The 23765-nt window shown below is 42.8% G+C and overlaps 4 protein-coding genes across 4 annotated transcripts; 3 read left to right on the plus strand and 1 right to left on the minus strand.

Moving 5' to 3' along the window:
• Positions 1 to 3999: 3999 nt before the first annotated feature.
• Positions 4000 to 7349, minus strand: LOC145771194 (uncharacterized). The gene is made up of 2 exons (XM_082582929.1): positions 5149 to 7349; positions 4000 to 4807 (listed from the first exon to the last, which is right to left on the minus strand). The coding sequence occupies exons 1-2, from the start codon at positions 7347 to 7349 to the stop codon at positions 4000 to 4002; spliced, it is 3009 nt and encodes a 1002-aa protein (XP_082439055.1).
• Positions 7350 to 13095: 5746 nt separating this feature from the next.
• LOC145771195 (uncharacterized) lies at positions 13096 to 16503 on the plus strand. The gene has a single exon (XM_082582930.1). It carries the CDS (start codon positions 13096 to 13098, stop codon positions 16501 to 16503), a length of 3408 nt encoding a protein of 1135 aa, XP_082439056.1.
• Positions 16504 to 16662: 159 nt separating this feature from the next.
• LOC145771196 (uncharacterized) lies at positions 16663 to 18652 on the plus strand. Its single transcript, XM_082582931.1, has 2 exons — positions 16663 to 17839; positions 17970 to 18652. Exons 1-2 carry the CDS (start codon positions 16663 to 16665, stop codon positions 18650 to 18652), a joined length of 1860 nt encoding a protein of 619 aa, XP_082439057.1.
• A 2532-nt stretch (positions 18653 to 21184) lies between these two features.
• LOC145771197 (uncharacterized) lies at positions 21185 to 23365 on the plus strand. Its single transcript, XM_082582932.1, has one exon. The coding sequence runs from the start codon at positions 21185 to 21187 to the stop codon at positions 23363 to 23365; it is 2181 nt and encodes a 726-aa protein (XP_082439058.1).
• Positions 23366 to 23765: the final 400 nt, after the last annotated feature.

A 23765-nucleotide genomic window follows, 5' to 3' on the forward strand; every position in this document is an offset into this window, starting at 1 on the left:
TTACTTAAATATCTCCGGTTTCTCCGGTAGGTGTTGCCATAAGAATCACGCACATTATAGGATCGCGGTGAATTGTGACGACCGGTCACGACAGCTGGCTCCCATTTTTTACCAACTCTGTGGCGAACATTTTGGCCATTAACAAGAGGTCTCATGGGTCTACTTGAGCGATCATAATACCTTTTGTTGCGAGTACGACGTTTTACAAATTGTTTCTTCACAAAAGCGGGGTCAACTGAGACGGGCTGTAATTGGTCTTCTGTCATTGGTATTAGTTCTCGCAATCTTCTCCCCATCAACAACTGAGCAGGTGATCCTTCAGGTCCAATGGGTGTGTTCCTGTATTCTAAAATACTGAGATAAGGGTCACGGTTGGTGCTTAAGGCTTTGTCTAATAAACGTTTAGCAGTTTGAACAAACTTTTCTACAAGCCCATTTGACTGTGGGTATAATGGGCTGGAAGTTTTATGATTAATTTTCCAACTATCACAAAAATTTGCAAACTCTTTTGAGTGAAATGGAGGGCCATTATCTGATCGGAGGGTTTTTGGAATACCATGTCTGCAAAAGAAGGATTTCATGTGATGAATTACGTTTTGACTAGTGGTCCTATTTAACAAAGCGGTTTCAAAAAATCTACTGTAATAGTCGACGACAATTAAATAGTTAGCATTGTTCCAGTGAAACAAATCTGCTCCAACAATTTCCCATGGGTTACTGGGTGGTTCGTGAGGAATTAAAGGCTCTTTGGGATTGTTGTACTGCAATTGTTTACAAATGTCACAAACAGAGATCAAATCATTAATATCAGAGGACATACCAGGCCAATAAAACAGATCTCGGGCTTTTTGGGTACATTTCACAATTCCTAAATGACAAGCATGCAACATTTCAAGCATTTCTTTACGAAGTGCAAATGGCACAACGATACGTTCACCTCTCAAAATTAAACCATTATGCAAAGATAACTCGGATCTGAGTTTCCAATAAGGACAAGCATGGATATCAAGGCTCTTTTTATGTTTGGGCCAATTGTTCAATAGATACTTTGTTAAGATTTGTGATGTTCTGTCATCTTTTGTGGCATTTCTAATGTTTTCTAAACAGTCAGTCTGAACAGGAAACGATTCTGCTATCATTAAAACTTGGCTGTCTGTATCAAATTGTGGCTCACCAACATCTTCAGGGTGCTTTCTAGACAACGTGTCTGCAACTGATATAGACTTTCCAGGTCGAAATTCGACGTTGAGGTCATACGGCTGAATTTTGATCATCATGCGTTGTAGCCTTGGTGGCGCACTTGAAAGTGGTTTTTTGAAAATGGACTGTAGAGGCTTGTGATCAGAATGAATGGTAAAATGTCGGCCATAAACATACTGGTGGAATTTAACACAACCATAAACGATGGCTAACATTTCTTTTTCGATTTGAGAGTAGTTTTGTTCAGTAGGTGTGAGCGCGCGGGATGCATAAGCGATCGGTCCTTTGTGTTGCAATAGCACTGCACCAAGTCCATCTTTAGAGGCATCAACTTGAATACACACAGGTTTTTTCGGTTCAAAGTATTGTAAGACTGTACCTGGTTGCCTTGTGATGTAGTCTTTCACGTGTTGATACTGCTCGTCGTTTTCTGAATTCCACGTCCACGTGTCTTGCTTCAGGAGATTTCGCAATGGCGCTGTAATCTCTGATAAATGTGGCGCAAATTTTCTCAAAAAATTAATTAATCCCAAAAAGGTTTGGAGTTCTTTCTTTGAATTCGGTGGCTTCATGTTTGTAATAGCATTGATTTTGTTTGGGTCTGGTTTAATACCATTTTCGCCAATAATATGTCCATAGTAAGATACTTCGGACAAACCAAATTTGCATTTATCCAGGTTTAGCTTTATACCTACTTTTCTGCATCGATCAAGTGTTGTTTTCAAGTTCTCGACTGCTTCTTTTTCGGTATCAGCCCACAGCAAAATGTCGTCAATAATAACGCCTTGCTTCGGAATTCCTTGCAGGGATTCTTCCATACGCTTCTGAAACACATCTTGTGAAACCTTTAAACCAAACGGTAATCGTAAAAATCGGTAATTTCCAAAGCTTGTTGAAAATGTTGTAAGTTTAGAACTTTCTTCGTCTAAAGGTATTTGCCAGTAGCCTGATCTGGCATCCAAAATTGAAAAATATTTAGCTCCAGAAATGTTACAAGCAACGTCTTCAAACGTAGGTAACTGGTGGTGCTGACGCTTAACAACTTTGTTTAACGGTCTCGGGTCCAAACATAAACGCAACTTGCCATTCTTTTTACATGTAATAGCAATAGAATTTACCCAATCAGAGTGTTCGTTCACAGGTTCAACAATTTTTTGAGAAACTAATGAATCTAATTCAGCTTTAACTTTGTCTTGTAGGGCAATTGGTATTCGTCGAGGTGGAATTCTAACAGGAGTGGCATTTTCCTCAATTACGATTTTATAAGGTTCAGGAAAACAACCAATGCCATCAAATACATCGTTATATTCTCTAAGCAAATCTTGATATCTATCAGCGACTTTCGGCATGCGATGTTCAACTTGTAAAACAATTTTCATCAGACCCATTAAAGTACTTGATTTTAGACAAAAAAGTGGCGGTGAATGACTATCTACAACGTAGAATGTGTGGTTTTGAACGATGTCTCTATACTTGCAATTTAAGGATATTTTTCCAAGTGGGTGAATGATGGTTCCTCCATAAGCAGTTAGCGTAGCGTTGGTAGGAGATAGTTCACTTAAGTGAGAAAACTTTTCATACACGTTTTTTGGAATTACGTTAACTTGAGCTCCAGAGTCCAATTTAAACTCCACATTGAAATTGTAGTCAGCCATTAAGATATTTACAAACATTTCATCAGGGTTGGAGTCATTTTTGTCTATGCAGCCAATAAAATATGATGACTCACCATTGTTGTCTTCGATTGTTAGCTGATGAATTGGTCGATTTCTACAAACGAAAGAAAAGTGGTTCGGCCGTCCACAGTTGTGGCATGTTTTCCCTTCTGCTGGACATTTCCTCCCATGCTTATACCCGCATTTGGAACAGTTCGGTCCACTTCTTTGTTGTCTTCGATCTTCTAACTTGAAGTGACGACGATGGCTGGAGAACTTCGCGTAATTGACATGTGAGGATTCAGGGAACACGTGAGTGATTTGTTGTTGGGAAATCTTCTCGCCTTGCACAATTTCGATGCAACGTTCCAGCGTTGGATTTAGTTCTTGTAACAATCTTTTGCGTACATCGTCGGACCGTACGCCTCTCACCACATTATCACGTATCAGGCTATCACGTAGATTGCCAAGCTCACAACGACCTGCCATCAAACGGAGATCGGTAACAAACGAATCGAATGGTTCATCCAGTCCTTGACTTCGAGTGAATAACTTGTGACGTTCAACGGTAATGTTCTTTCTAGGCTCGCAGAACTGCTCGAATTTGTCCAGAATTGATTTAGGATTTTTCTTTTCGTCTTCTGTCAGTGTCCATGTGTTATATATGTCACGGCCCTCCTGTCCAATGTACAGTAGCAAGTAGCTGCATTTTTCGACATTTGACTTCGCAGATAGAGGCCCACTAAACGTCAACTCGATCATCTGCCTCCATTTTTTAAAATTGTCTGCAACGTTTCCTTTCTGGAAGTTCATTTCTGTCCTTGTTGCGTGCGTCGAATCCATCTGACACCATGTAATGTTTCGCGCTGGCCTTTACGTCTGACTGTTTCGGACGAACTCTCAAAGACGAACAGATAACTTTATTTGAATCTCAAACATAAATTGGCAATGTACACGCCCACATAGCTGCGGCACTAACGATTGACTTTGACAACTAGTTGAACTCGAGTTGGAGAATCTGCCGCATCGCTGTCAGGAAAGCGTACTTAACAGCGGCCAATCAAGAGGTCATGGAAAACGCGTAAGGCAAAATGTGAAACACAAGGTACAACTTAAAGGGCAAGTTCTCAAATAAATTAAAAGTTTAAAGGCACGTTTCCAATATTACAGTACTGACGACTTCGTCAGTAAGCAAATCGTCTTTTTCTGGGTCTCTGCATGGAGCTCGAGACAGGGCATCAGGGATTTCATGATTTTTGCCTTTTCTCCAGACAGTTTTGAATATGTATCCCCCTAGCTTTTCTTTCAGCCGTTGAATTCTGGGATTGTCTACCATATCCAAAGTTTGATTGTCCAGGATTGACTCTAATGGCTTATGATCCACGACTATGTCAAATGTAGGCAAACCTTTGAGGTAAATTTGACATTTATTTATTGCCCATACCACTGCAAGTAACTCTAGTTCAACCATGGCATACCTGGATTCTGTTTCAGTCGTAAAACGAGATCCTGCCTTTGTGAGTTTCCATGTGTCATTATGCTTCTGTAAAAGAGCATACCCTAATCCCTTGAGTCGGGACGCATCAGTTTGAAGCATAGTAGGTAGCTTCGGATCAAATGAAGCTAGGATGGGAGGACTGCAAAGGATTGCTTTTGTCTCCTTGAATGCTTCATCGTGAGTTAGGGTCCAAACAAAAGCGTTTTTAGGTTTCAACAAATCTCTAAGAGGAGAAGCGACTTCACTCAGTCTGCACGTGAATCCTCCTAGCTGATTTGCCATACCCATGAAGGAGCGAAGACCTTTAAGGTTACTGGGGGTGGGAAAATCGGAAATAGCTTGTATTTGTTTAGGATCTGCTGTTATTCCATCCTCACTCAACACATAACCAACGTAGTCAACGGTGGTGCACATGAAATTAAACTTACAAGGATTGAGTGTGATTCCATACTCTCTGCATCGATTGAGCACTTCGACAACGGTGTCGAGACTTTGTTGCTTTGTTTTGTTTTGTTTGTTTATCTTTATCCTGCATTGCGGGAAAGCGGACTTGAGCGCTATGCATCGGTGTACGCCTTCCGACGTACACCTGACCCACGCTGCAGCCAACTGCAATGTCTGTTTCCGGTTGTCTACTCTACTTACGACTTAAATTTGGTACTACCCATTACTCGAAATCGATCACTGGGTAGAGGCAATTATCGTAAAGTTTCTTGCCCAGAGAAACAACAGCAAGTGCGGGTGGCTGGAGTCGAACATGCAGGCTCTCGACTGCGAGCCCAACGCGCTAACCACTCGGCTACTGCTGGCGACAATGCTGTTTTGCTGTAAACGGGAATATCATCAACAACTTTTTCGACAAAGTCGATGCTGTAGATTGCTTCATCACCTCTGGCACAGTACTCATCTTGGGAGGAAGTTAATCCCATAGGCGCTCTTAGAAACTTAAATCTTCCGTGTGGAGTAATAAAAGTAGTGAGATCCTGGCTTTCAGGAGCTAAAGGGACTTGCCAATATCCTTTTGCCGCATCCAATGTAGTAAAATATTTTGTCCCAGATGGGATATTTGTGACGGCTTCATGCGGCGTCTTTGATGGATAGTAAGGGCGTCGAACGTATTGGTTTAATTTTTGAAGATCAACACATAATCGAATACCTCCTTTTGGCTTTGGCACCACTACGATAGGATGAACCCAATCAGTTGCTTTCGTAACTGGTTCTATAACACCAGCAGCAACTTGTTTTTCAAGTTCTTCTTTAAGAAGGTGTCTGTACGCCAAAGGAATTTGACGAGGCGTAGATACAGCATATGGTTGTGCTTCTTTCTTCAAAGAGATTTTCATCGGCTTGACATTCATTTGACGGAGTTCGCCATCGTTAGCAAATACATCTTGAAATTCATGCAAAAGTGTATGCTTCGTCTGATCGACTTCTTCTAGAGTAGGTTGATTTGAAATATGAAACTTGTTTTCTTTTACACTTGAAATTAGCTTTGCAGTATGCAATTGATGCAAGGTTAGAGGTTTAGGATAGTCTGGTGGCAAAATACTAAGTTGCTTGCAAACATACCATGCGAGTAAAAAATCTTCAACTTCGTTACACACATAGATGGTTTCTTTTGAAGACATTTCTCCATACTCTATTTCCCAATGCAAAGTACCAATGCATGTAAGTGACTGTCCATTCGCGGTCATCAAAGGGTCATGAGTTGGTGGATTTAACATGCTAAGATCGTATCCTAACTGTTTAAGCTTGCCTGTTCCTATAAGAGTGGCTTCAGCACCGGTATCCGGCGTGGCTTGACTGGAACCAATAACACTTTTAGATTTTTCTGATCGCAATGTAACTAAAATTTTCGGAGCTGGTAGGCTATCCTTATGCAATGAATTAATAGCACTCCGTTTAACTTGACCTGTGTGTTTCTTGCTAGTTACGCGACTGACAGAATTTGACATCTTAGAGTGGCATACGGAAGCAAAATGTCCATTTTTGTGACATTTTAGACATACCTTGTCTTTAGCAGGACACTGGGTTTGTCCTCTGGGTGGGCAGTTTGGTTTACCACATCTTCTGCATAATTTTACATCTCTCTCTCTAGATTTATATGGACGGCGCGGAAATTTATTTCGGTTAATGAACTTACTTCGCGTCCTTTCCATGGCAGCTTCGTCTGATTTTGCAGCTTCTTCTGATCTACAAACATCAGTTACTTTCTGAAGAGTTGGAAGCGGCGTAATAGCTAACAATTTCTGTCGAAGTTCCTTGTTTGAAACGCCAGACATAACTTTTGTAACTAAGCGGCGATCTAAGCAATTCACACAAAGATCGGCTTCTCTAGCTAACGTTTTAATAGCAATAAGAAACGAATCAAAAGATTCCCCTTCGAGCTGTCTTCTTTCTTCGAAAGCTACACAATCCAAGGCTATGTTGCGTTGGCTTCGAATGTAACCCTTTACTTTATCGAGAACTTCTTCCGGTTGAAGCTCGGTGTCATCAGGTATGAGTAAGATATGTTCGAGAGCTTCTCGCATTTCTGTAGAGAAAAAACTTCTCATTAACGCTAATTGGCTGTTCCGAGATAACCGTGCTGCTTGCGAGACTGTGACGTAATCGTTGTACGACTTCCGCCATCTTGAAAATTCGCCTAACGAGACTCCTAGATTAAGTACGGGCGGCTTCTGCGCATCTGCTTTCGAGGGTCTATGATTCCCAGCCCCACTGTGCCTAGTTGGTGGGCTATCTTCTGCAGGCGTTTGCGGCTGACGCATTTGGGCAATTAGATTTTGCATTTGTTGCTGACTTTCAGCTGTCTGCACTTGAGCACGATGTTGCATTTCTAATTGCGATTTTAAAAATTGTTGAAGCCATGCTGGAGTGGCTGAGCTTGCGGCCATTTCATCAGCTTCAGTGTCTGTGGGTTGCGCTGTAGATAATTCAGATAACTTCTTCTTAGCTGCTTGAAGTTCAGCTTCTAATTCTTTGCGCGACTTTGGCATGATTAGAAATACTAGGTAGCCTATGCTAACCCAAAATTTGCTAAACTCAGCTGACAATAAATCTAGGCTATCAGCAAATTTAATGTCCTTCTAGCTTTCTCTTGGTTCGGCTTTAAAATGCCGGCGACGCCATGTTGTATATCTGAATTGTGAAAGAACTACAGCTTAGCAATACTATGTACAATCGAGCAACAGTTTACAATTAGCAACCACTAAGCGAGAACTACAGTACTAAACTGATCATAGCGCATACGATAACAAGATGGCAACAGTGGGTCATTGTTACGTCACACACGAATACCACAGTACCCGGAATTTAAAAGACATGTAAGCTTTGGGGCCGCTAGAGATGACCCCACCGAGTCGAATTTAAATAGGAACGATAATTTAACCTGGGAAGCCTTACTTCTTGACGACACCCCAGCGGCCTCTCGATCCCCGGAGCCTTATGTGCCCGAGTCTAACTTTAGGTAGAAAGTCTAAAAATAACATTATTTTTCTCTTGTAAGCTTAGTTTAAATGGCAAAATCGTAATTTCCGTAGGGTGGCAATTGACTTGTAGACCGTATGGTCGTTTCGTTGTCTCCCTGTCGGTATGGGAACTTGTGTAACTTTGCATTGTGTATATTAATTGCATATTTCAAACATGTACCTATGTTCCTGTTACTGACAAATAAAACATTGATTGATTGATTGATTAGGGACACGTATGGGTGCCAGACGACAGGAACTCAGAACTTTGGTACGAACCATTCTCACAACCCACAAGTAATCCCAAGGCACGTAAGTACTGGTCGTTCTAACATCTATGATTCTCGGCCACACAGGGAGTCTGAAATTAATTGTACACAACAAGATTCATTTTTTCAATATCAAAACTGTAGGGCCTATGTCGATAGAGCTACTTTGATTGCTTATAATGGGGAGAATATGCCCTTCATATTTTTCAAAAATCGCATCACTGCTTTAATGAAAAGCTGCCCCTTCCAAGAATCTTGCCTAACTTTACTGCAAGCTGCGTGTGTCGGAACGGCTGCGCAAACTATAGCTAATCTTGTTTCTGATACCCCAGGTTTGCCTCCTGAGGCTAGGATTAAAATGTCTCTAGAACGGCTATCACAACGCTTTGGAGCACGTGGTGGCTTTTATGCGGAACCGGAAGTCAGGAAGTATCGTTACGGACCTAAGTGGCCATCGGTGTCGGCTTCTATGTGGAAAGATTACAAAGATCAATTATCACAATGTTTGCTTTACGCTCAGGCACATGACCAACGCGACAAGTTGGAAGGACGGTTTGTATTAGACTTAGCGAAACGACTGCCACTGGCAACACGATCAAAATTTTTAGACTTTCTGTTTGAGCAACATGGTAGTAGGCTACTAACGAACCTGAGTTTCACAATTTACTAGATTTTGTAGTACGGGAAGAGACATGTCTATCTTCCGACTTCGCCATATTGTTGCTAGGTGATTCTGACCCTTCGGGAGCCAAAATGACGTACAGGAAATCATCTGCATGCCTAGTGAGGCAAACTTCAGCAAAGGTATTTAGTAATAGTAAATATTCCTCTACAACACGCCCTTGTCTTTGTTGTTCGGTGAATAGTGCGGAAGAACATCACCGTTTATCACAGTGTACTAGATTCTTAAACATGTCTCTTGTCATCATCATCATCATAATCCATCGTCGGTTTGTTCCCCACTAGTGGGGGTGGCCGATTGTTTCCGCGCAGCAATTGTTCTAATCCCTTCTCTCCATTTCACCCTGTCCCTTGCATCTTCCTCCTTCAGTCCGACTTTTTTAAATTCATCCTTCACTTGTTGTTTCCACGTTCTTCTTGGACGACCGCGTTTCCTCTTCCCATCCACTTTTAGATCTAGTGCCTTTCTAAGAAAACTTCCTTTCTCCCTCCTTATCACATGTCCATACCATCTTACTCCATTTGCCCTTGCCAGTTGGTCTATGGTCTCTCTCATCTCTAGCATATCCAACAATTCTTCAGTTCTTTTTTCCCTTCTCGTTTTCACCCCACACATTGCTCTCACCATTGACCTTTCCGTTCTTCTCAGTATTGCCGGTTCACTCTCTCTCAATACCCATGTCTCGCTACCATATAGTATTGCAGGCCGCACACAGCTCCGATATATTTTTCCTTTCATCCTTAGTGAAAATTTTCTGCCATACAACATTTCCCCACATTCCCTGAACTTTGCCCATCCCAATCTTGCCCTTGTTGTCACCGCTGCTTCACATCCACCACTTCCATTTATCCGATCACCCAGATAACAGAAGTCTGTCACTGTTTCGATGCCATGGCAGAACTCATCATCATGGCCTTCCACTTCATTCCCTCCTTTTCTGCATTTCCCACAAACAAAACACTTCGCCAATCTTGTTGCGGCTCTCTTGACATTAGCACATCTTGCATGTACCCACTTTCCACATTCCTTGCATTGCATTGAATTTCTCATCACTCTCTTGCCACATATTCCACAGGGATCTACTTTGTCCTCAACAACTGTTCCTTCTGCTCCACTCACCATAACTTTTGTTTTTTCAAGATTTACCTTCATACCCTTGGTTTCAAATGCTTCTTTCCATTTCTCAAACTTTCTCTCCAGTCCCTCCATACTATTACTTGTCAAGACCAGGTCGTCTGCATACAAAATTTCACTCAATAAGCCCTCCCTCACTCCTTCAGTTACAACGTCAACCACAATAGCAAATATCAGAGGTGACAAAACTGATCCTTGGTGTACACCAACCTTCACCGAAAACTCGTTTGAATAATTTGATCCAACTCTCACTTTTGTTCTTGCATCCTCATACGTAGACATCACAGCTCTCACTAATACCTCCGGTATACCTCTTTTCCTCATTGCCCACTCCATCACTTTCCTTGGTACTCTGTCAAATGCCTTTTCTAAGTCGACGAAACACATATATAGTTTTCTCTGCTTCTCTCGGTATTCCTCCTGCATTCTTCTCAATATAAACAGAGCATCCACTGTACCTTTTCCTGGCATAAATCCAAACTGCATATCATTTAATTTCACCAATGTTCTCAACCTCTTTTCTAGTATTCGCTCCACAATTTTCATTCCATGCTCTAGTAGTTTTACACCTCTATATGCACTGCAACTTCTCACATCCCCTTTTCTCTTGAACAGTGGAACAACAGTACTATGCTTCCACTCCTCCGGCATTCCCTCTCCATCTAATACCCTTTGGCTAAGTTGTAGCATTACTTCAATTCCCAACTCTCCACTTGCTTTTATCATCTCTACGCTCACTTCTGATGGACCGGCTGCTTTATGCAGTTTCATTTGCCCCATTGCCTCCACCACTTCATCACGAGTAACCTTTCCCACTGGACCCTCCACCAGATCAACCTCTGTCATATGATCCCATACATTCTCCTTATTCATAACATTTTCCATATGTTCCTTCCACACTTCTCCTCTGCTTTCCGGGCTGAAATGCAACTTCCCATCTCCACTCCTTATACATCTTCCCCCTACAATATCATTCCCATCCTTTTTCATTTGCTTTATGAGTCTGAATACTTTGTTTTGGCTCTCCCCCATTTTATTAAGTTCCTCTTCAGCACCATTCTTCATAGCTCTTGCAACAACCCTCTTTGCCTTCTTTTTCATACTCTTATACTTCTTTTCATTCTCTTCTGACCCATTTTTGCGCCACTGCTTGTATGCATCTCTTTTCTGTGAAATCGCATGCTTCACCTCTTCATCCCACCACCATGTGTCTCCACGATCCCTCCTCACTTTCTTTTTCCCACATACTTCATCACATGCTGCTAGGACACCTTTCTGAAATGAAGCCCACAAGTCCTGCGCACTCATGTTTACCAGCTCTTTTGCTCTTTTCACAAACTTAATTCTCGTTTCTTTTTCCTCCAGTTTCCACACATTTCTCACAAAAACTCGTTCTTTTTTCACAATTTTCTTCACTTTTTTCATATTTAAGTCTCCTACTACTAGTCTATGCTGCAACTCCCACGGAATTACTTTCACATTCTTCAAGTACTTTCTCTGTTCCTGCCCAACCACAATAAAATCAATTTCCGACTCATGTCCTCCTGAGCTGTAAGTCACCTTTCTTTTCTCTTTCTTTTTAAACCATGTGTTGGCAATACAAAGTTTCCTTTCATCACAAAATTCAAGTAGCATTCTTCCTTCCATGTTTCTCTCCCCAAAACCATACCCTCCATGAATGCCCTCGAACCCATTGGCTTGTTTTCCAACATGTCCATTAAAATTTCCTAATCCAAACACCAACTCTTTTGAACTCCGTAAATCCCATTCCTCTGCCAAAACATCATAAAAACTTTCCTTTTCTAAGTAATCCCTACCACTTTGAGGTGCATATGCACAGATTAGCCTCACTACCTCCTCTTCAAAAGCAAGTACCATTGTCATCACTCTGTCACTCCTTCTTCTAACTTCTATTACTTTCTCACATAATTGTAGAACGGATAAACCTGATCATTAAGGCTAAAAGATGTTTGAATTGCTTGTGTAAGAAACGATTTTTGCGATCCCTTTTTAATTTTAATGTTTTGGTTTAATTGTCACGCTTCATTGACCTCCAGCCGCACGAGTTTTAATCTCTTTTGGTCATTTATCGGAATCGTCCTTTCCTTTTGCGTTTTGACTCGAGCGGTGGACGGTCACATTTTCTAAAATTTCATACTGATGACGGTTGACTATTTGTTCGTCGATTGCAAGTAAGTGTCTTCGTGTGTAGGCTACTTGAATAAACTTTTAGTCGGCTTTAATCAGTTTGTGATAATTAGAGGCCTAACCTTGGAGCCGTTCTTGTCAGGCGAGAAGCACAGTTGTTGGATGCAAGGTCAGTTTATGATCTTGCAGAATTCGACTGTTACATCATTTTAGAAAATATCTTGTCTGTTGCCATTATTGGTCAGGCTGTGTATTTAAGTTAAGTCTTACTCTGTGTGAGTTAGCTTAATCTTTTAATTTACTTGTGTCCTGGGGTAGCCTTTTTAGATCTACCAAGGATTGCTTGGCTAGGTCTGTGCATGCGTGTCAGCTAGCTTTGTTTGAACTGTAAATTTAGTTGTGTCCTGGGGTAGCCTTTCCAGGTCTACCAAGGATTGTTTTGCTAAGTCTGTGCTTGTATGCCAGCTAGTTGAAAGCTTTGTTGTAATTTAAATTAACTTGTGTGCTTTGGTACGCCGCCTTACTAGGTCTGTGCTTGTATGCCAGCTAGTTGAAAGCTTTGTTTTAATTAAAATTTACTTGTGTGCTTTGGTACACCGCCTTACTAGGTCTGCGCTTATACGCCAGCTAGCTTGTTAACTTATTTTAATTGCTTAATTAATTGTAATTAAAGTTGTGTCTTGAGATATTCCTTGCAAGTCTGTCAAGGATTTAGTTTAACTGGTAAAACTCTTTTCTCTTTGGTGTTAATACCTTGGTGCAAGGTACCATTGTTGTAGACAATCAACCATTGTGATTGTTGTCACCTTTGTTTTAAATTTTAAGGATTAGTGTTGTTTAATCTTTGCTTCGTCGAGGTGATTGGTTAATTCCTTTGTACTGTTTTGGTTTGCGTGCGCAGCCACATAGGGTTGCATTTATCTTGTTGCAGGTTTGAAGAGCCAATATATTCAGGTCGTCTTTATCAAACCTTAACTCAAAAGAACCAAGGTAAGTAGAATTATTTGTAATAGGCCATTGAGTTCTTGTTACTTTATTAATTATGACTAGGGGAAAAGGCAGTAAGGGTTCTGAAAAAAAGTCGAAAGGTTCTGTAGGGCCCCGCAATGAGGCAACTGAGGTTGTTGAGCCTAGGTCTAGAAGAGATGAAGATAGTGGTAGCCCGGTACTCCATTCTGCTTTGCCCACTACTTCTGAAATATCTTACAAAGTGGATGTAGCCAATATGCAAATAGAGTTGAGCTCAATTAGTAGAGAAGTCAACTCTATGGTTCCTGAGAGTGGGTGTGTTATGGTTGCCGACATGAGGAATAAGTGTGTCCTTCTTTTGGAAAAGGTTTCCCACATGCAAATTGCTATTTTACAAGCGGATGTTGTAAGTGGCCCTCTTCTTGAAGCAAAGTTAAACAATATCGAAAGGGAGCTTTATAGCTCAATGGAAAGGTGTGACTCGCTTGTTCCTAGTGGCAGTCAGGGCTCTCGATCAATACCTCCCCCGCATGCAGATACTTTGTCAGGTGGTGCAGCTCAATTTAGCACTGTGCCTGCAAAGGAAGTGGAGCAAAGGCCAGTCAAGCTAAGCCCTCATACTCCACCCTTTCAAGTGCAAAGTGGTTCAGGCCAAAGTGGATCTTTACAATACAGTGCCGCTGACCCAAATTATGGGCCCGGTTTCAAACCTGTGGCTTTGGGGCCACGGCTTCATTTGGAAAAATTTGATGGCTGTGTTTTAAAATTTTTCAATTTTAAGAAAAGGTTTAAAAAATATATTGAGCTGCAGTACCCGTCCACAGAGGACCGGCTTGCCTACTTGGAAGACCATTGTGTTGGAAAGGCACTAGAAGTCATTTCAGGGCTAAGCTGTCTTGACGATAGTGATAGGGCCTATGAGATGGCTTGGTCAAGACTAGAGAAGCGTTTCGGAAATCCAGGAAAGCTAATGGCCAAGGCAAAGGAAGACTTGTTGCAGGGTCCCCTTATTTCAGAGTGGGATGCCAAAGGGCTTATGGACCTCTGCGACAAGATGTACAAGTGCGAGGTCATCTTTGATGGTTGGGACAAGTCATACCTGCTTAACAGCGATGACATGCTCCAAAGGATTTTTCAACGCCTCCCTTACAAGCTAAAAGAACAGTTTGTAAATATAAATCATCAAGAGGCAGACTGTGCAACCTTCTCTGACCTCAGGGTCCTGGTTGAAGATGCGGCCTCACGAGCGGACAGCGAATATGGAAATTTAATGCATTCTGCTAGAAATTTTAAGAAGCAGTCACAGCCAGTCAACTCGAGGGCCGGAGGTCAATCTATTTCTAAGCATGCTCCCGTTTATACTCAGCAAGTAATGCCAGCCAAGACGCCCAACAAGATGCCTGACACATGTGGCCTGTGTAGTGCTGTCCATGCTTTATGGAAATGTCAAACATTCAAAGAGCAAACCCCTGAAGAACGAAGACTCGTGGCGAAAAGACTTAAGCTCTGTTTTCGCTGTCTGCAAGCTGGACATAGAGCAGCTGAATGCAAGTGTAAATTTAGCTGTAAGGCCTGTGGTAAACAACACAACTCACTTTTGCACCTAAATTTTCAAGAGGGTTCCCAAAGTACTTCATCTGCCAAGCCTCAGTCTAAGGAAGTATTGGCCTCATTGTCAGCAGCGGCGGCTAGTGAGCACAGGTCAACTATATTCAAGGTAGTCCCTGTCAAAGTGTGGGCTGGTCATCCATCCAATAGCACTTTGACCTATGCCTTTATAGATGAGGGATCAAGTGTTAGCTTGTGCTCGAAAGATTTAGTGACACGCCTCCAAGTTCCAGTAAAGCAGAGTAGCGTAGAGCTGTTAACTACCAATGCGGTTTCCTTCCATAGTGAGAAAGTAGATCTCCTAGCAGTGCAAGGAATTGGTGAAGAAAGTGCGTTTTCGGTGAGGGATGCATTGGTAATGGATGAGATTGTAGATGTCAGTTCGAGCATTCCTACCAGAGAGTTGGCAAGGTCCTATGCTCACCTGGAAGATTTAGAGTTTCCTGAACTCAAGAATCAAAAGGTTGAATTGTTGTTAGGTAGTGAATTGCATCAAGCCTACCTACTGCAAGATATGCGAACAGGTGCTCCCGGAGAGCCCTATGCTTTGCATACCTCTCTAGGCTGGACTATTTATGGTCAAGATAATGGTGATCAGGAAATAAAGTCTATTCCCAGGGTAATGGTAAATTTCATTGACAGACAACCCAATGATTCCTGTCAGCAAATTTTACAGGTGTTGTCACAGGACTTCTATGATCTGGACGAGCCTCAACTCCCCTGTCCTTCCTTGGAAGATAAACGCGCTGTGGGTATCATGGAGCAAACCTCTGAAATGTTAAACGGTCATCATTCAGTTGGGTTGCTCTGGAAGAATGACGATCCTAACCTGCCATACAATCGCCCAATGGCAGTGCGGCGTTTAGAGAACATGAAGAAACGCTTCAAAGCTGACCCACAATTGCTTGAGAAGTACACTGAAAAAATGAATGACTACTTAGATAATGGGTATGCTGTTCCTCTCCCTGATGGAGCGCATTCCCCACCTGGTAAGACCAACTATGTGCCCCACCATTGCACTTCTGCTCAAACGAAGTTCAGGGTCGTTTTTGACTGTAGTGCAAGGTCGCAAGGTGTTGCCCTGAACGATGAATTGGTCAATGGCCCTGACTTAACAAACAACCTGGTTGGTGTGCTGTTGAGGTTCAGACAACACCCAGTCGCTGTAGTCGGTGACATTAAAGCTATGTTTTCGCAGGTGTTAGTGGCTGAAAAGGATCAAGATGTTTTCCGGTTTGTTTGGTACCCCAATGGAGATCTCGATAAGCCACCGATGGATTATCGCATGCGAACTCATGTCTTTGGTGCCAAGTCCTCGCCAACATGTGCCACCTTTGCTTTGAGGAAAACGGCAGAGGAGAACTTGACGGGTGCGGGTGAGGAAACTGTCAGAACAGTTGCAAGGAACTTTTACGTGGATGATTTGTGCAAATCATGCGCTAACCCATATGAAGCTGTAAACTTGCTGAGAGAGCTACAGCAACTTCTCAAGAGCGGCGGGTTTCACTTAACTAAATTTTTGTCTAATGACACCAGTGTTTTAAGCTCTATTCCACAGGAAGATGTAGCGTCAGCCGTCGACACCAGCCATTGCAGCCTTCCGGTTCAGAAGACATTGGGAGTTTACTGGGATGCCGCTACTGATCGTCTGAGGGTGAAGGTTAATGTCACTGAAAAGGAGTTCACTCGACGAGGTCTGCTTTCGATGGTAAGCCAGGTGTTCGACCCTATGGGCGTTCTCTGCCCGTTCGTTTTACCTGCACGCAGGTTGCTCCAGGAAGCCTGTCGTCAGGAGTTGGGTTGGGACGCAGATCTTCTATCGGTCCCAGAGTTAGGGGATCACTGGAATAAATGGCTAAGCGATCTTCCTTAACTTGAAAGCGTGTCACTCTCGAGGAGCTTATCTCTTTCTGATAAAATCGTTTCCTCTGTTGAACTCCATACTTTTTCGGACGCCTCACTGAGTGGATATGGTGCATGCTGTTATGTTTTGATTCGTTACTCGGATAATTATGTCACTTGTAATTTTGCTATGGGGAAATCACGAGTAGTTCCTTTAAAACCCACTAGTGTACCAAGGCTAGAACTTGTAGCTGCTGTAACAGCAGCCAAAATGAGCGCGTTTGTGGCACGCGAATTGGAGTGGGAAATTTCGAGATTTTTGTTGTGGACTGATGCTACCGTCGTTTTGCGTTATATCCACAACAGATCGTCTAGATTTCACACCTTTGTAGCCAATCGTTTGCATGTCATTCATTGTTTGTCGTCTACTGAGCAGTGGCGTTTTGTTCCCACATCTTTAAATCCGGCCGACCTCAGTTCTCGAGGTGTGTGGCCTGACCAAATTGATGCGGCCAAGTTGTGGCTACATGGTCCAGACTTTCTCTGTGAGCACGAGACGAATTGGCCTAAGCAACCCGATTTTTTACGATGTTTGCCCAAAGACGACCCTGAAGTGAAAGACGTCAAACTCTGCAACACCCACTTAGCAACCGTCGCAGAAGACCCGTTGCAACATTTGTTTCGCCGTTTCTCGAACTTTTATGATTTGCAGCGTACCGTAGCGTGGCTACTTCGTTTTTGGCGGATTTTGAAATGCCGCGTGCGGAAAGAGTCGATTCCGAATGGGCTGTTGACTCGTGAAGACATGGATGCTGCCCGTCTTGCCATCATCAAAGCGGTACAGTGGCAAGTGTTTCCCGAAGTACTGTCGACCCTCATCAACCACAAAGATTTTGAAGAGGATGTGAACCTTCTTACTCAGCAGCAGTTGTCCAAGAATCCGATGCTTAAATGTGTCCAAGCGCTGAATCCTTACCTAGTTGATGGCTTGTTACGAGTGGGAGGCCGTCTACAAAAGGCATCTCTCCCATCAGAGGCCAAGCACCCCATCATCCTGCCAAATCGTCACCCGGTAACCGATTTACTTATCATGATGGTTCATGTGGAAGAAGGTCACATGGGAGCTTCACAGGTCGTTTCCACCCTGAACCGTCGATACTGGATCTTCAAGGGAAGATCTGCAGTCCATCAAGTGCTGAAGACCTGTATGAATTGTCGGTTCTGGAAGGCCACAGTAGGAAAGCAACAGATGGGGAACCTCCCGGCCGAGCGTGTTAACAAATCTAGCCCATTCCAGGCCGTTGGCACCGATCTTCTCGGTCCGCTGATGATAAAAAGTTGTCGCAGCAGTTTGAAAAGATACATATGTATTTTTAATTGTTTAGCGACTCGTGCTGTGCACTTCGAGGTAGTGCAATCCCTGGAGGCAAGCGCCTTCATCCAAGCCTACCACAGGTTTTGTAGCCGAAGAAACGTTCGTCCAAAGGACATTTACAGTGACAATGGCGGCCGAACATGAACTCAAACAAGGACTAAAGAACCTACAACAGAAGAAGGTTAGCGACGAACTTCTTCGAAACGAGACCAACTGGCATTTCAACCCTCCACGGGCCTCGCACCAGGGTGGTTTCTATGAAATATTTTTTCGTTTGGTGCGGAAACTGATGCGATCGATAGTTGGAAATGCTACGCTTGACGAATTTGACCTTCTGACCTTGGTGGCGGAGATCGAAAGGATACTGAATGACCGCCCCATTACTCCACTTCCATCGTCACCAAACGACTTGCAAGCTCTCACACCAAGCATGCTACTCACGGGCTCTATAGGCGACGCTTTGCCTCCAGACACCTTCATGAAGACTGATGGCTATAGACGCTCATGGAGGAAGACGCAGTACATTACAGATAAGTTTTGGGAGCAGTGGTTGGCCCAATATCTTCCACTTCTACAACCCAGACAGAAATGGTTTGCGACATCTCCAAGCCTAAAACCAGGAGATTTGGTATTAATCGTGGACGAGGCTGCTAAGCGTGGACACTGGCCCAAAGCGATTGTGAAAGAGGTCATGCCGGACGCGAACAATCTTGTGAGACGGGTGCGAGTGGCGGTTGCTAACGGAACTGAATATATACGCGACATTAGGAAAATCTGTCTGCTAGAGGGCAGCATGGACTCTTGAACAGTGACATTACGCGACGCGCGTCGACGAGACTCAAATCAGGGTTGCTGGCCATTTCGTGCTGTGCATCATTAATGTTTGTGTCTAATAAGCTAATGATTACCTACGATTCGGTTTATAAGTTTTGCTGTAGTTTTATCTTTTATTTGTGTGTGGTTAATTTCTCGTGGTGACGTAATTTAAGCCACCCAGTTAGTATTAGACTTTGCTGCAATTCGCATCATTGTCTCCAGTTTTCCCGATTCATTACTGTTCCGTTTGAACAGTTTCAAGTTGTGTGATCATGGCCGTTATGTAAGTAAGTTTGCAATCAGTGTGGCTTGCCCCTGTTGGTGTTTGGGCCTGGTGCAATGTCTTTAGCTAGTGTTATTGTGTCTTTTCCATATCCACTCGAGGCTCCCCTTTTAGTTTGTGTGTTTGCTACTGCGCCTGCCTTTTAGATAATGTAATATTCAGTTATCTTCGACACTGTTTGGTCATGCATGCTTTGTGATTTATTGGCATAGCCTTTCGGGCAGTTATTATTATACACTTGTCAGTGTGCTGTTTGGCAATTCTGCCTTTCTATATTTCACCAGTAATGTGCTGCTTAGCTAAGCCGTCTCGTTAGATTTCATGTGTTTTTTCTTTTTATTGTGTTTGTGTAGGGCTAAAGTTAAACATTACCGTTTTCAACTGCCTTGATTCATTTTAGGCAGACGTTTTCAGTGCCTTTGTGTGACTATTTTATGTAGGCCCAATTAGAGTGTACTTTAGATGCTACTTGCTTCGTCAATGTGTCTTTTCATACGGCATCTTTCAGCGCATCATTGTGATAGCAGCAACTTTAGGTTTCGTTTGCCAGCGTCAGCCAGGCGTTGCTCAACGCCTCACACTTAATTTTTAGTTTATAATCTGAGGGAGCATTGCTAGGGTACTTTGCGTTCTTTATTCTTGCTTTCCAGTCACTATAGTAGGCTACTCTGCTTACGTTGTGTATTAGTCTATGCGTTGTGTACTGAGTATATGTACTAAATCGTTTCCCTTGTAGTTAGAAACCTTCGTGGGCTTGCTCCGGTTTCGGGGGCGGGCATGTAAGAAACGATTTTTGCGATCCCTTTTTAATTTTAATGTTTTGGTTTAATTGTCACGCTTCATTGACCTCCAGCCGCACGAGTTTTAATCTCTTTTGGTCATTTATCGGAATCGTCCTTTCCTTTTGCGTTTTGACTCGAGCGGTGGACGGTCACATTTTCTAAAATTTCATACTGATGACGGTTGACTATTTGTTCGTCGATTGCAAGTAAGTGTCTTCGTGTGTAGGCTACTTGAATAAACTTTTAGTCGGCTTTAATCAGTTTGTGATAATTAGAGGCCTAACCTTGGAGCCGTTCTTGTCAGGCGAGAAGCACAGTTGTTGGATGCAAGGTCAGTTTATGATCTTGCAGAATTCGACTGTTACAGCTTGAGTAGTAACCATATTGTTGATGACTGTACCAGTGTACCTACCATAATACTTGTCGTGAATGCAGAGATGATCGAGTTGAAAAGCATCATTTCCTCTTACATCAACTTTATAAGTTGGTACCTCAGTGTAATTCTTCTACAAAAGAACACTACAACGGCAATAGAAATCAAGCACCTGGACGCAACAACAACTTAGAGGTACGTAGGGTCTGTATCCGGAATGTCAAGGCGGCCTGGAATCGTGTGACTGCCGCCCGGATTGTCAATCCTATCAACGGACAGTCGAAGTTAGTTTACTGTCAACATGACCCAGGATCTCAACTAACCTTTGTGTCAAGTAAATTAGTCCGAGACCTGGGTTTCTCCTTTCAACAATGTATCGTTTAATATGGATACAATGATTGGGAAGAAAGCAACCAATGCCGATTTAGTAGAGTTTAGCATCCAGTCATTAAGCACTGGAGAATTGTTTAACAGCATTACATCAGTAGTCAACCCCCCTTGGGGTGATGATGTTCATGCACTGCCACACAGACAGAACGTGAGTGACTATCGGAATTTTGATGATGTAGAGATTTTTTCCTTAGACAAAATGGACACGGTCGACGTACTTATAGGTAACGACAATGCTCATCTCATGTTGGTTCACGAGGAGCGCCCAGGAGGAAATGTTACTGACCCACACGCAATTCTTACTCCTCTTGGTTGGCTGGCCTGTGGTGGAAGATCACCCATAGAGGCGAGCGTTACAAAAGTTGGTAAAACCAGTCTGGCTTTAGAATGTGATGTGATATCTTACCTCAAATCTGAAGTTAAAACTAAAAATCAGGAAATTAATGACCTGAAAGAGGTGATTAGGGAAATCTCGATAAATGACGAATTACCTCAGTTATCTCGTAATGATGTGATTGCAACTCAACAAGTCGAACCAATATTAAGTTAGAAGGGAAACAATTTGAAATCCCCGTCCCTTTTATGAGTAACATCAACTTACCTAACAATTATAAGCTGGCGGTAGACAGGGCGGCGGCACTTCGGAAAAAGGCTTTGAAACAACCCCACCTTTGTGAATATCTAACCGATACGATGAAAGACTTGCAGTCGAATGGCTATATCGAGCGTATCGATGACGACTTGAGGGCAACTCACGCTACGGGTTGTACATGGTATCTGCCATATTTTGTCACTTCGCAATCTAAGAAGCGCATTGTATGTGATGGGAAGTCCGAATTTAACGGCGTGTGTGTAAATGACGTAATTATGTCTGGCCCGGATCTTTTGAATCCGTTGCTACATGTGCTAATTAGGTTCAGGTTGGGGAAATTTGCCTTGATGGCCGATGTTACAAAATGTTTCTTTCAGATAAGACTGCCTGCGAGGCAGAGGAATCTCTTTCGAATACTCTGGTTTGACCAAGATGACATAGAAAACGGCAAACTAGTCCCATTTCGTTTTTGTGTCCACCCTTGGGGTGTGAAAAGCAGCCCGTATGTAGCCTGTTTAGCCTTCAAGAAGATGGCTGAGCAGAATCCCAATGAGGCATGTAAGTTGACTTTAAGTAACGTTCTGCAGAATATGTACATGGATGACTTTATCTTTTCAGTTAATTGCTTGGAAGACGCAAAGAAAATCGCAGAGGAATCAATAGAATTATTTCATAGTCGTGGCTTTAATCTAGTAAAGTGGAGTGCTAACAGAAGCGCTATGGATATTTTAGCTGGACTGACCAGTGAGTCCCTGGCGCCTGCTATCCGTGACCTTGATTTACATGCGGACGGGACGTATTTACCGTCTGCCAAGACTTTGGGCTGTGTGTGGCAAACAGAGTCTGATGAGTTACTCATTAAATGCTCTCTAGAACCCCTGGTTAAGTACACACGTAGAACTATGCTTAGTCAGCTGGGACAAAACTTCGACCCACTTGGGTTTTGTGCCCCATTTTTTGTAAAGGCACGTTTGATCCTTCAACAACTAGCCATCGATAAACTGGATTGGGACGATGAGATCCCTGATTGTGTTGTTAAGGATTGGACCGTTTGGCTCCAGTCCTTGTCGCTCTTGAAAGAATTTTCGTTACCGAGGTGGTACTTTGTGGATGGCATAACGCCAGGCCCAACTGACGTTGTGACGTATCAGTTGCACGGGTTTTGCGACGCTTCTAATCAAGCATTCTCGTCCGTGGCATACTTACGCAAAGTCGTGAATGATATGCCGAGTGTCTCGTTTGTACTCGGAAAGTGCACAATTGTGTTAAAAAATCAGTTCTCCTGGCCTATTGCCAGAAAGGAGTTAGTGGCAGCGGTAAACACGTTGGAACTTGTTAAACAAGCAGATGAGGCTTTAGGATCTTTAAATTGTGAGAAACATTTTTGGTGTGACTCTCGTACTGTTCTGCAATGGATAAAAAATCCTGACTTGCGACTCGCTAAATTTATTGTAAGAAGGATCGATAAGATCTTGTTATGGTCCAAAGCCTGTGACTGGCGATACTGCCCAAGCAACATGAACGCGGCGGACGTAGGCTCTCGCCCAAATCTTGTGCTGAAAAAAGAGTCGCGGTCGCTTTGGCTAAACGGCCCACTTTTCCTTCAACAGGCGGGTAAACTGACACCCGGACAAGAGACTACTGCAGTCCATGCCATTAAACTAGATCTATCAAATGCGCCGCATGGTGGAGGTTTAGATCGGCTCATAGAGAGCGCACCAACGCTATATCTGTTACAAAAAAGAACCTCTTACCTTACTGCCTTTGTTGAGTATGTTCGCGCTAAGGCCTTGAAGAGTGAATTTGCCATACCAAAGTTGAACGCCCCTTATCTTGACAACGCACTTAATAACATTGTACGGTATGTTCAGAAATCGGTGTACGGTGATGTAATACAACAGACCAAGGAGGAATCTCCAGAATCCTTTCAACATGTATTAAAGCACTGCATTGCGAATGCCGCTACTAATAAACAAGCAAACCTGAAAGAAATTACCCTTTTAAAGAAATACAGACCCTGCGTGGACAACTTAAGGGGACTCCGCATCGAGGGCCGCTTAAGCAAATCCCCTGCCATCTCATTGGAGACAAAACATCCCTTGATCCTGCCCTCCAGGCATCCATTAACAAGACTTGTCGTGCTATTTTACCATAACCGAAATTCGCACAGCGGTTCTCAACACACATTACTTTCCTCCAGACAAACAAAGATTCTGGATAGCCAATGGCAATGCTGCTGTGCGGAAATACTTACACGACTGCGCTGTGTGTGCTATAAATAAGGCACAACTAGAGATATAAAAAAACGTTTTTTTTTGTTTTAAAAAAAAACGAGCTCGTTTTTTATCTTTTTTTTTGTTTTTTATTCGTTTTTTTTTGTTTTTTTTACCTATTTTTTGCATTAAATGTCACAATATGCAACAATTAGGGTAAACTCATTGCAATAGCGTCTCATTCAACAAAAAAACAGTCTCATAACTCGTATAACTTATTTCAAATGAGACAATATGTCTCGCAAGTTTCAACACACGAGCCATAAAGATTTCTCATCGTCTCAAATAGTAACACAGTGTCCTATGGTTGGCAGTTGGCACATCTTAAGTATTGTCTGTAATTTGGTCCAGCCAGTTGTTAAATGCAGTACCACACTTGTGTGCAGTTTCAAAGCCACCTGGGATTTTG

The sequence above is a fragment of the Aplidium turbinatum genome, chromosome 5 (genome assembly GCF_918807975.1).
Source record: "Aplidium turbinatum chromosome 5, kaAplTurb1.1, whole genome shotgun sequence".
NCBI lineage: Eukaryota > Metazoa > Chordata > Ascidiacea > Aplousobranchia > Polyclinidae > Aplidium > Aplidium turbinatum.

Bases quoted from the DNA above. Each gene is read 5' to 3' on its own strand.
- LOC145771196 (XM_082582931.1), top strand. From the start codon at position 16,663: ATGGGGAAATCACGAGTAGTTCCTTTAAAACCCACTAGTGTACCAAGG. The intron at 17,840-17,969 runs GTATTTTTAATT...GGACATTTACAG, and splicing joins CAGTTTGAAAAGATACATAT to TGACAATGGCGGCCGAACAT.
- LOC145771197 (XM_082582932.1), top strand. From the start codon at position 21,185: ATGAAAGACTTGCAGTCGAATGGCTATATCGAGCGTATCGATGACGAC.
- LOC145771195 (XM_082582930.1), top strand. From the start codon at position 13,096: ATGACTAGGGGAAAAGGCAGTAAGGGTTCTGAAAAAAAGTCGAAAGGT.
- LOC145771194 (XM_082582929.1), bottom strand. From the start codon at position 7,349: ATGCCAAAGTCGCGCAAAGAATTAGAAGCTGAACTTCAAGCAGCTAAG. The intron at 4,808-5,148 runs GTGGTTAGCGCG...CAATCGATGCAG, and splicing joins TTGTCGCCAGCAGTAGCCGA to AGAGTATGGAATCACACTCA.